This window comes from Lycium barbarum, chromosome 11, assembly GCF_019175385.1.
Source record: "Lycium barbarum isolate Lr01 chromosome 11, ASM1917538v2, whole genome shotgun sequence".
Classification (NCBI taxonomy): domain Eukaryota; kingdom Viridiplantae; phylum Streptophyta; class Magnoliopsida; order Solanales; family Solanaceae; genus Lycium; species Lycium barbarum.
Genome location: NC_083347.1, coordinates 93,280,229 through 93,292,201, shown reverse-complemented (window position 1 = coordinate 93,292,201; position 11,973 = coordinate 93,280,229). Strand labels below are relative to the sequence as shown.

The window sequence follows — 11,973 nt, the reverse complement described above, 5'->3', positions numbered from 1 at the left end:
ATACGACTCAGCACATCTGACCTCAATTAATCAATGTGTTCTTGGTCCCTTTATGTAGGAAATATGTTATATTTGAACTACTTTTAGAAGTATATTACCCTCAAATATATAGTAGCAGTACAAGTTTAATATAACAAATTGACAGTTAAACGATGGAACGGTTAATAATTCTGAAAATTTGTGAATATTCATAGTCAAAGGGATCAAAAATGCACATTTCAAGTAACTGAATATTAAATGTGTTTAATCACATATCACAAGGACACAATGACTGGAATTAAAATTTACCAATAATTGGAGGACAAAAAATGTTATTAACCCTTTATTGTATAAATGAGTCTCCCAGAAACTCACAAGATCTCTAGTATAAATTCTTACTAGCTAGGAAGCCAAGTAATGACTCATTATAAACACTAAAGAATATTTCCATGTGTGGTAGCTTTTTTCTGCTCTTGACAAGCTACTACAACTTTGTACAATCTAAAATATGATGAATAACAATATATCTTGGGTTTGGATGTTACTCCTCTTTCTTGGTTTTGCATTTTATAATCTTTCAGCTTCACAGGCAAGGCCTATTTCCAGCCATCATCCAAATGCGATTGTTGCAGGAACTGTTTTCTGTAATGCTTGTTACCAAAAGGATTTATCAAAGGCCATTTCAGGTTCATCATCCTTGTTAACTTCTTGAAGTTATTTTTGTTTGACATTATAAAGAGTTAATTTTCCAGAAAATGTTTTCTGAAAATTACTTATCTTAGAAATGTTTCCTGATGTTTGGTTGTAGAATGAAAAGTATTTTCTGGACGAACATATATTAAATATTGATAATAATATTAGTATATTGGATAGCGTTTTGATGAAATTTTTGAGTATTAAAGATTGATTATGATAGTTGAGTGTTTGTTAGGTAGTGATATGAAGTTAAAAGTACAGATAATTGCGAAGGAAAATGACTTTTTTATATGAAAAGGGGAAAATAGAGAATTGTGAAGGAAAATGACTTTTATCCAAAAGTGAAAGAAAGTCATTTTTCCCTTCTTGGTGGAAAAAGTTCTCCCTGGAATACAGTCCATAACAGGCATCATTTGTTCCGATATTGTTTCACTGTGTAGCAAAATGTTGTTATAGAGAAAATATAATAAAACATAACATGAAAGATCAGTTTCACATTAAACATGACTATTACAGTGAAGTGTTATTATAGAGAAGTCTTTGACCGTATTTTTTGGCAACCAAACACTAGAAAAATTACTTATTTTTGGGAAAATATTTTCTCATACCAAGTAAATTCTCTCTTCTTTCTTTCTTTTGATGCATGTTTGTGCTTTCAGGAGCTATTGTTGCAGTAGAATGTGCAAACTCAGGCAAACGCTCAGGATTTTACCAAGAAGTGAAGACAAATAAGCATGGCAAATTCAGAGTACACCTTCCTTTCATGGTGAACAAACATGTCAAGCACATTACAGGATGTTCGGTCAGCCTAATCAGCAGCGGCGAGCCACGTTGTGCTGTAGCATCGACATCATCAGCTTCATCTTCTTTCCGACTGCACTCAAGGAAAAAGGGAACACATATTTTCTCTGCTGGATTCTTCAATTTGCTCTGCAACCAAAAGCCAAGCATCCATAGTACTAGCAACAAGAAAGAAGCATTATATGATCCTCACAAGTCTTTAACTTCAAGTACTCCTAATGATCATACATTTTCTCCAACAATGTCAAGTTTTCTTACCATAAAACAAGAGTTTCTTCCACCTCTTCCAAGATTGCCTCCTCTTCCAGAGCTCCCACCTTTGCCACCACTTCCACTACTTCCACCATTTTTTCGTTCACCTCCAATGTCTCCACCTTCAATATTTCCGCCATTTTATCAATCACCTCCAATGTCTCCACCTTCAATATTTCCACCAATTTTTCGTTCCCCTCCAATATTTCCTCCAATTTTCCCACCACCTATAGTAGGTTTAACTCCACCACCTATACCACGTTTAACTCCATTACCACCACCTCCGCCACCAACCTTCACATTCCCTCTCTTCCCTCCGTTCCCGTTCCGTCCCATGCCTGGCTTCCCTGGAGTTCCTCCATCTCCGGACAAGAAGAACTCCCCTTAGACCAAATACAACTATACACACACTTGCAAAATGCTAGTAGTTGTACATCAAACACTATATATGAATAGCTCTCCAATAAATCCATTCCCTTGGATTCCAGACAGAAGAAAAAAGAAGAGGGAAGATCTATTGAAGATTCACCTACTTATAATTTAACTAATAAGGGACTGTACTCATACTAGTAGTTAACAAGAAGCTAGCATTCTAACTAAGACCTTTTTCTCGTATTAGGAAGCATAGGGGAGGTGATATGGGAGAGAAGTGACTGTATAATTATATATAATGTTTCAATAAAAGCTCATTATTAATAGGTGACTGTAGTAAAAAATCATTCCTCATCTACTGATAAACATAAAGATACATTATGTGAATAGATTTCTGTTGTGTAGCTTACTCTTCTATCATGTCTTCAACTGTCACCGAGAGCAAGAACACTCGAGGGGTGGTAATATGGCAACAAAGTAAGAGGCAAACCCTCACCAACTCTTCGCCTTTTAGATAAAAAAAAATCAAAATTCTAGTGGAGATTAGGCGAATATGCAAGATGATACTGACCAGCACATATTATTCGATTATAAGGTCTGAATAATCAGAAATACTTATCTTCTTTTTTACAAGAATAATCTGAACTAAATAATTCATGTCTCGCCTGATCACTAGTTATTGAGAGGTTAGAAGTGTATATCTTCACTTCCTTTAACAGAATGCGCGATTAGAAGTGTATACCTTCACTTGCTTTAAACAGAATGCACGTTCATTTGATCCTAATCCTTGTCATTCTCGATTGCTTCATGAAATGGTCATTTGCCGTTAGTTCATCACATTGTAGTCAGATAACTTCTCACTGCACTCCAAGCCTTTTCTCCTTATTTTATATGTTTCTTTCCACGCGATTACCATATCTTTACCAGCAAATTACAATACCATGCACTAGCATGATCATATTCATATGCAATGAGTGGTACAAGATCATTGTTCATATGAAGTATTCATCAGCCGAACGCCGTTACCAGTAATTACTTGCATTATCGTCTCCTCAGCAATCAGCAGTTCAGAGGAGCAAAAATGACTACTCGAGAAAACACGGTGAACGATGTTTTGAACGCAAAATTGGGATATACAGCTTGCATACAGGCAGAAGGATGACACTAATTAATAGTGGTTGAGCCAGAATTTTCACTAACAAGATTAAAAATTTAAGGAAATTAATAGACATACAAAAGCTAGCACCAAACATTTAACAATCTGAATCACTCAGCTGTGGCATGGTTGTTAAGACCAAATTTTCCCAATGATACAACTGCTGAATTTCATTTCTGACATCACAATAGAAATCCAGTATCCTGTTAAGCGGACGAATTAGAAAATTAATTCAATTGGCTCTTGTTCCAAATAAAAGGCTGAACAGGGAAAGATTTGGTAATGTATACAGTAACAATCTTCATGCTGAGATTTGAAACAAAAATTGGGACTCCCTGCTTAAAAACCAACTAAGAAACCAGATCCATGGAGGCATCTTAAATAGATAGGTGTAACCACATCCGGCAATTCTGCTACTAATAAGTATGAAAAACTTTACCAAAGACCAAACTGGCAGAATTTACAAAGTCGACTAAAAAACAAGAAAAGAAAGTGAACTAGGATCTAACTTCAAAATCAAATACCCTTGAGAATGAAAATGCAGCTTCTCATATTTAAATGGAAACCTAACTGGAGACAAAAGAGAGTGAAGGATAAAATAATACGGCCTCGAAAGGTTCCAGCAGCCCCACAGATCAAAGACCATAAGCTGCTCCGTTTACCCAGTGTCTCCCCATCAAAACGATGACAAGATGCAGAAAAATTAGCAGTGGAACCACCATGCTAGATTGACAATTACATACTACCTTCTGTTCTAAGCCTTTTAGGAGCATGATCATAGTTCTCTCCTCTGCTTAATGTTGTAGCTGTGGCTCCACTACTACTTGGGCTTTTGCCGATATCAAGTTGTACTCTAACATTGGCCTGTGACATATCCACTCCCATAGATGCTAGTGTCCGGTTTAGGGTATTAAGCAACCTGCTCAATACCAAGACCCAATATGTCACTGAAATAGAATCTAAAAGCAGTAATATACTAGCATGATAACATAATTTCAGATCAAGTGAATTCAGACCAGTATGTGCTCATGTCAGAATGATATGTACATGTTTGTTATTCATTTCTTTGTTTTCATGGGAGTCTGAAAAATCCTAAAGTGAGGCTCAAAAGTCAAAATCCAGAGATCCGCTTGTTATAAACCTTAATGTGTAGATAAACAGAAAATGACAAAAATGGTCCCTCATGTTTGAGAGTAGGTTAAAAATGGTCCCTTAAGTATGCACTTAACAGTTTTGGTCCTTTAAGTTTGCCAAAAGTTAACTTTTAGTTTCCGTAAAATATTTACAGATCTCCATCTGTTAGATTTGACGGAAGTTGACAAAAAAAAAAAAAGATTTAACTATAAACACCACGAAAGTCCCATTAAATCTAAAATATGCAACACAAAAAACTACACTCGACCACTAAAAAGACACAAAAAATAGCAGAAATTACACCTCAAAAAGTTACACCAAACTCAAGAAATAAATTTAAAATAGCACAAACTACAAAAATTGTACTTCTAGATATGAGTTCCGGCGTTTCCTTGTTTTCATAGTTCCCGTCAAATCTAACGTACAAAGTTCGACAAATATTTGCCGGAGACTGAAAGTGTTAACTTTTGACAAACCTAAAGTAATAAAACAATCAAGTGCATACTTAAAGGACTATTTTCAACCTACCCTCAAACATAAAGGACCATTTTTATTTTTGTCATCTTGTCTGACAAACTTAAATTTCTATTTGATGGCTCAGGTAGAAAAGTTGGGGGAAGCCATGTAGCGAGACCTGATCAATATTTGATTGCTCAGGTAAACAATGCTGGGGGCACATAAGATTACTTCCTTCAAGCCACTGAAATCTTTTTTGATTTGGTAATTTTTTTCACAAAAAAATGTAGACCCACGAGGTGCAGAAGGTTTTACAAGAAGTCAAACTGGAAGGAGCTCAAAAGGCTACAATTTGCATTTAAATCTACCAGCTAATAACCACAAGAAGCATTAAACAAACTTGAATCTATTTCATGCACTTGGTAATCACGGGAATTTTCTGATGGGTTCAGTTATGGGTAAGAAATTGGAACATGACCTTGAGACTGCCACTACTATAATTAGCAAGTCATTGGCATAAAAGAAATAAATTTGAGTTTCCACCTTAACAGGAAATCATTTCATAGCTATTAAAGTCCTGAACCATCATCTTACCTTTGAGAATACGCATTTGAGATGCCAGCTTCTTCACCATCGACTTTCACTTCTTCCTGATCATTTCTACCATAGCTCAGATCATTAGACTCAATTGTATCTTGTTTACCTGGCCAATACAATGATTGCGGCTGGGAAGCGCAATGCTCAGCATCAGGAGATGATTGAGAAGGTTGAACAGACGCATTTTCAAATAGATTGGATTGCAGTGGCATGTTAAAGCCCATTGCTTCATCTGCTGCCATATGGGAATCGTCTGCTGCTCTATATAAAGCAGCGGCAGTCAAGTTCGGTTCTAATGTTGGGTTAATGCCAATATTATCTTCATGAGTAGAGCCATTTCTGATTATTTGAGAATGTTCAACAAAGCCTTCCACAGGCCCAGAAGTGCTTCTCTGTCAACAATAAGAGAAAACATTAGTTTTACTTTCAGAAAAATTACTACTGCTTCCATCCTAAAGTTGTGCCTCACTCTCTTAAAATAGCCTGAAATCTGCTAATTATGCTTAGGGCCCTTGTCGCTTCTTTGCACTTTTAACAACACTAATAGAGAGACTATACTATGAATGAAAGTCTCAAAGTCCACCTTAACTACCTTCCACCTCAAGGTGTAAAGGAGTCAACAAGGAGTAAAGACGTGACTCTAGTTGGTCAAAACTAGGAGTGGCAAACGGCCGGGCCAGATCGAATTTGGGCTGGTCAAAAAACGGGTTAAACAAAAACGGGTAAAATATCCAACCCGCCCATATGTAACAGGGATAAAAAATGGGTTAACCAACGGATAATATGGATATCCATATTATTCATGGTTTCATGAATAGTCAGGAGAGAACACAAGCTAAAAGCCAAAATAAGCTTAGACTTCCAGATAGCAAGAACTCATTAAAAATAACAACCAGAAAAATGGGTATTGATAATATGGATATCCATATTATCGATCTGGATATCCATTTTTTAGTGGATAATATGGATAGTAATCCATATTTAATCCATTTTTAAACAGTCAGTTATCGAATCCATATTTAATGGGCCGGATTGGATAGTACTTATTTTTTTAACCATTTTGCCAGCCCTAGTCATAACAGAAACAGTTTACAACCAGCAAATATTGGACCAAAAGCCATAAAAGCATTAAGAAGCACGTTGTAGAAAAGCTGGAGATCATCTTATAATAAGGAGAGCAAAATGTTGTATCGATGCTAAAAGTAATAAAGCAGAAGAAAACATAATAAAACTTTGTTATGCTACCAAGAAAAAGAAGTCAGTGAGCGAGATAGGAACAGGAGTTGTAAGCAAAATACTCAAACCAAGAAGCACTCCACGTTACATAAGAATCTAAAAGTAAATTTAAGTATTACAAAGATCGTACCCATGGCATCAACTTTGAGGGTTCTGCACTCCATCCTTGGTAGGTTCCCTCATACATCTGTATTTTCTCATGCAAAAACTGGATATACTGTATAACCTGTATTTTGTATTAAATCTTGAGGCTTATCTTTGTGACGATGAAGTAAACAAGATTGAAAAAGCTGCAACATTGGCAAGCAAGTGAAATGTCACAACTCACACCTCTAACAAGAATGAAGCTCGGTCTCTCTTCTGATCACTTTCAGGTAGGAGTTCTCTTAGAGTCTGAAATCTGCAAATTATTAAGTATTAGTCAGCTTTGGGAAAGATCTTGCTGAAGCAGCTACTGAAGTGGCAACTACAATCCACCATGTATTGAAAGAGACTATAAAACTAGTCTTGTTACATGCTGTACAGCAAATGCTCCAAAGAACAACTTTGATCCTTTTCTGAAAAAATAACCAAAATACTATGTGCATGTAAAACACCTACGGCTTTCCATGCTTGGTTGACAATAATCAGTTTTTCCATTTGAAATACCAGTTAAACCAATAATTAGCCAGAAGAATAGAACTGAATACGCATAATATCACTTCTTACTTAGATGTATATATAGAAGTGTTGTTGATCATTACTGTGAGACTTGTCCCCAAATGCCATTTTTTAAGCTGACAAACAAACCAAAAGGCTAGTGCAACTCCTCAAGGATATCTTCACATTTGGAAAGAGCTAACGAACAAATATAGGAGACTCAAACAAAGCAGAGGCTATCATAGTTTTTCAAATTCCACGCGATAGCCATATATGTTACAAGGATAGGGGTATGGGCCGTCCAATAGAGGTAAAAAATTAATAGTCACTACAGCCATATTCTTCCCAATCCTGTCTAGACATAAACTTTAAAATTGTCAAGTCCCACAATGGTTGAGGGAACAGATTGTGATCACTGATCTCCTCATATAGTCTTGGGCAATCCTCCTCTTATGAACTAACTTTTGAAGTTGAGGTAGATCCAAGGAACAGAGTCAGACCCGCCAATCCCTGCTGTTGTGTTTCTTAGGTTTGGGTCGCCGTGTTCAATTATCCACTCTCCAGTGTCTAGTCTTGGGCATGCGGGAGGGTGTCAAATCCCACATTTTTTTTAGGGATTGAGCTGTGGTCTCCTTATATGGTTTGGGCAATCCTCCCCTCATGAGCTAGGTTTTTGAGGGTTTGAGTTAGACCCAAGGTCCGTTTCTCCCAAAAAAATATTAACTTTATTTATGTTTATATAAGCAGTAGTAAAATAAAAATTAAACTAAATAATTGAAAAGTTAATGACGGAGATCACATCACATCAACATTTAAAACTAAATAATTTTGAATATTTGAAAGTTGTACAAGCCAGTAATACACTTAGGGGACGTTTGGTTCCACCATAAGTTATGCAGGGATTAGTAATACGGAGATTGCACTACAGGGATTATTTCTTGTTAGATGTCTAGTTTATTATGAATATAACATGTATATTTTAAAATAAAAGTGAAGAAGAAATAAATTAGTAGGAGATCCTTGTAATTCCAATTGTTTAATCCATGTATAACTAATGTCCACATACTCGTCCGACATTATATCCCTATAAAATAATACATAGATTTCTGCATAACTTATTTATGTGAATATGGAAAACACAAACTTAACTTATACTGAATCCTATGCAAATAAGAAAAAGACAATCAAACAATGTATAATGAAAGTTGATTTTTATACATGTAGTGCAACTTCTAACGAGTCCTACCAAACGAGCTCTTAGTCAAACAATGTCAATAGTTTTGAGACATTCAAAAGGAAAAAATGACCTAGCAATGATAAACTTGCCTCTCATTAATCTTGATCCTCCTCCGTTGTTCTGTCTCAGAATGCTTGGAACGATGAGAACTTTTGCTCTTTCCTTCTAATTTCCCTGTCACCCTCAAAATATCAAACCCCCAATAGCAGTTAGTTTCAAAATAGCATATCTTTATATCAAAAAGAGCTAAGGGTCAACAAACACACCTGGACTGTTACTTTTTCGCGAGTTTCACTCCCCAATTATAAGTTGTTCCCTTTTCCTAGCTGAACTATGACCCATCCATGTATTAAAACACACCACGAAGCTAACTAGGCCAACTATTCCTACTTAACTATAACCATCTACTCAACTAGGTCTGTTTTAATAGAGTTTAGGTAGGAAAACAGAACAATCGACAATTAAGCTGTGAAACTCGCGAAAAAGTAATACTCCCTCCATTTCAGAAAGCTTGTCTGTTTTTGACTTGGCAACGGAGTTTAAGAAATTAAAAGTTGTGGTTGTTAATCAAAGATATATAGAATGTACCAAAATGTCTTTTAATTTATCTCGTAGAAAGTTACATTAAATAGTTGCCAAAAAAAAGCATTCCTTCAGGAAGAAACTAAAAAGGAAAGTGAGATAATTTTGAAACGGAGGGAGTATTACTTTTAAAGAGACAAGGTGTGAAACTCGCAAAAAATGTAATACTCTCCCCATTTCAAAATGAAAGTTAAAAGAAAGAATTTTTAATCTTGTGATCATTAACTAAATATATGTAAAAATGTATCAAAATATTCTTTAATCGTGGTCTTAAACATATCACGTGAAAAAATTCGAATTAAAGAGTTGACAAAAAAAAATTTAAACAAAAAACTAAAAAAAAAAAAAGCAAGACAAACATTTTGACCATTATGTCTATAAAAAGAAATTACCCTTTTGAGAAGAGGCATCGGGTGTTCTAGAAGAAAACTCATCATCATCTTCTTCGTCTTCTTCATGGTGATTACTCTTCAGAGTCCTCACCATTTCCTAATTAATCTGAAAACCCACAAATAACATTATTATTCAGCTGAAGAAAAATACTAAGTGTTCACGAAAGAAGATTAGGCAGAGAGACTGACGATTTTGGAAACTTGCAGTGCTTTTGGAAATATGTAATGAATATACACCTGTGAAAATTGAATTTGTATGATTAAAAAAAAAAAAAACAAGAATATGCGTGTACAAGACTATGTGGAAACCCTAGGTAATTAAAGTGAATGTTGGTGGGTGCTAAATTGCCGTGCAGTACTATGCTAACATTTTGTTATCAAAAATGCGTACTCCCCGAGTCAAAAGATATCCCACTTAATTATTTGCACACGCTTTAATAAAAAATAACTCCTAAAAAAATAATTAATTTGACTAGACCGACTCTAATTAAATATATAATGGGATTTAATCACATGACACTTAATAGAGATAAATTTAAAAAAATAAGGTTAATTTTTTCTTAATCTAATAAGTGAACACTATTTTTTACCCAAAAAAATATTAAGTGGATACTCTTTTTATCCAGAGGGAGTATTAACGACTCTAAAAGCTACAACATTTAGGCATCATTTATTAACGTTAACAGTAACACATTTAAATCTGAATAATTAAGATGGTGTTTCTAGATATGAACATTAAATGATTACGACGGTTTGTTTTTGAATATCTGAATGTGCATAATTTATTTAACGGAAAAGGCTCCAATATGCTATAGAACTATTGGAAATGGCTCATTTATATCACTCGTCAATAGTTTGGCTCATTTATGTCATCGCCTCAATAGTTTGATTCATTTATGCCATCATCGTTACCAAAATAGCTCATCCATGCCATTTTTCATTAACACCGATTTTACAATACCAGATATGACACATGGACTCCAATTAGAGGTTCACATCGTTTGATTAAGCCAGCACAAATTAAATCTTAAATTAAACTAAAACCCAATGAAAAATGGCATGGATGAGCCATTTTGGTAACGGCGATGGCGTAAATGAGCCAAACTATTAAGGTGATGGCATAAATGAGCCAAACTATTGACGAGTGGCATAAATGAGCCATTTCTAATAGTTCAATGGCATATTTGAGCATTTTCCCTTTATTTAATTTCAACCATAGAAATATATAATTCAAATAAAAAATAATTAAATATTAAAAGAACATATAAGTTTAATAAAACAACATCATTATTTGATAAAAAAAATAGTAACATTTACGTTCGCTAGTTATGGTGGAGATGATTTATAATGGTGGTGGTGATTGTTGGTGTTAGTGGCTAGCAATGATTGTGGTGATACTTGTGATGATGGAGTTGGTTGGTGTTATAGTGACTGGCACGATGGTGACGGTTGGTAGCGGTTGTGATGGTGGAATTAGTTGATGTTAGTAATTGGCCTTGTTGGTGGTGGTGGTTGAAGAATGTGTGTGGTGGTTGATGATGGTGTTGGTGGTAGTTGGCAGGCAGTGCTAGTTGTGATGATGGAGGTGGTTGGTAGTAGAGATTGACCGCAGTGGTGGTAGGGACTGATAGTGGTCGTGGTCATGGTCACAGTGGATATAATTATAATGATGGAGCTGGTTGGTGTTGGTGGCTTGTGGTTGGCGACGGTAGTGGTGGTGGTTATGATAGCAGAGGTTGTTAGCGCTGGTAGTTAGTGATCGTGGATAAAGTGGTGGTGAAAATTATCCACACATGATATCAAGACTTTTTTCAAGATCTTAATGAGTAATACCTATTTAGACCAAGACCAAATGAATGATTAAATCTTAATGCAGATAAATACACTTATGACCTAAGGTCTAACTATTCAGATTCAGACCTTCATTAAGTCCAAACAAATGAGGCCTAATAGCCGATTTTAGAACTCATATTTAAGGTATACTCAAAGTTTATAAAGTATACACGGAAAAGGACCAAAATTGCCTTTGATCTATTGGGTCGTTTGCACGATTTCCCTTCAAAGGCATTGGTCTTTAATTATTACCCCTCAAATTGGTGGTCTTTAATTTTTGCTCTTCTCCTAATACCCCGAGGTCCTAGGTTCAAACTCCGGCTTAATAAAAGAAAAAGTATTTAGCAAGGCAGAATTTCGGAGTAAAATTAAGTTTATTTGGGCAAAAGTTAGGCCTTAAGGCTGAGTTTTGCAAAATTTCAATTAAATTAAAAAAAATTACCTTAATGCAAACTACTTTCAGGTAGAGTTTCAAATTGTGCCTTACAGCAGAAATTGCCTCAAACTCTACTTGAAGGTAGCAACACTCTGCCTGATCAGGTAGAGTTTGAGACAAAACTTTGCCTTGCGAATCCAAACTCTACTTTGCAAATTTTTTTAAAAGTTTTGAC

General features: G+C 35.4%; 2 protein-coding genes across 2 annotated transcripts; one reads left to right on the top strand and one right to left on the bottom strand.

Annotated features, from left to right (window-relative positions):
- Positions 1–387: 387 nt before the first annotated feature.
- LOC132619985 (leucine-rich repeat extensin-like protein 1) lies at positions 388–2,116 on the top strand. Its single transcript, XM_060334734.1, has 2 exons — positions 388–665; positions 1,335–2,116. The coding sequence occupies exons 1-2, from the start codon at positions 488–490 to the stop codon at positions 2,114–2,116; spliced, it is 960 nt and encodes a 319-aa protein (XP_060190717.1). The 5' UTR covers positions 388–487.
- A 1,359-nt stretch (positions 2,117–3,475) lies between these two features.
- On the bottom strand, positions 3,476–9,888 carry LOC132616791 (transcription factor BIM2-like). The gene is made up of 7 exons (XM_060331451.1): positions 9,719–9,888; positions 9,530–9,635; positions 8,645–8,729; positions 7,010–7,079; positions 6,810–6,905; positions 5,441–5,835; positions 3,476–4,175 (listed from the first exon to the last, which is right to left on the bottom strand). Exons 2-7 carry the CDS (start codon positions 9,621–9,623, stop codon positions 3,992–3,994), a joined length of 924 nt encoding a protein of 307 aa, XP_060187434.1. The 5' UTR covers positions 9,624–9,635; positions 9,719–9,888; the 3' UTR covers positions 3,476–3,991.
- Positions 9,889–11,973: the final 2,085 nt, after the last annotated feature.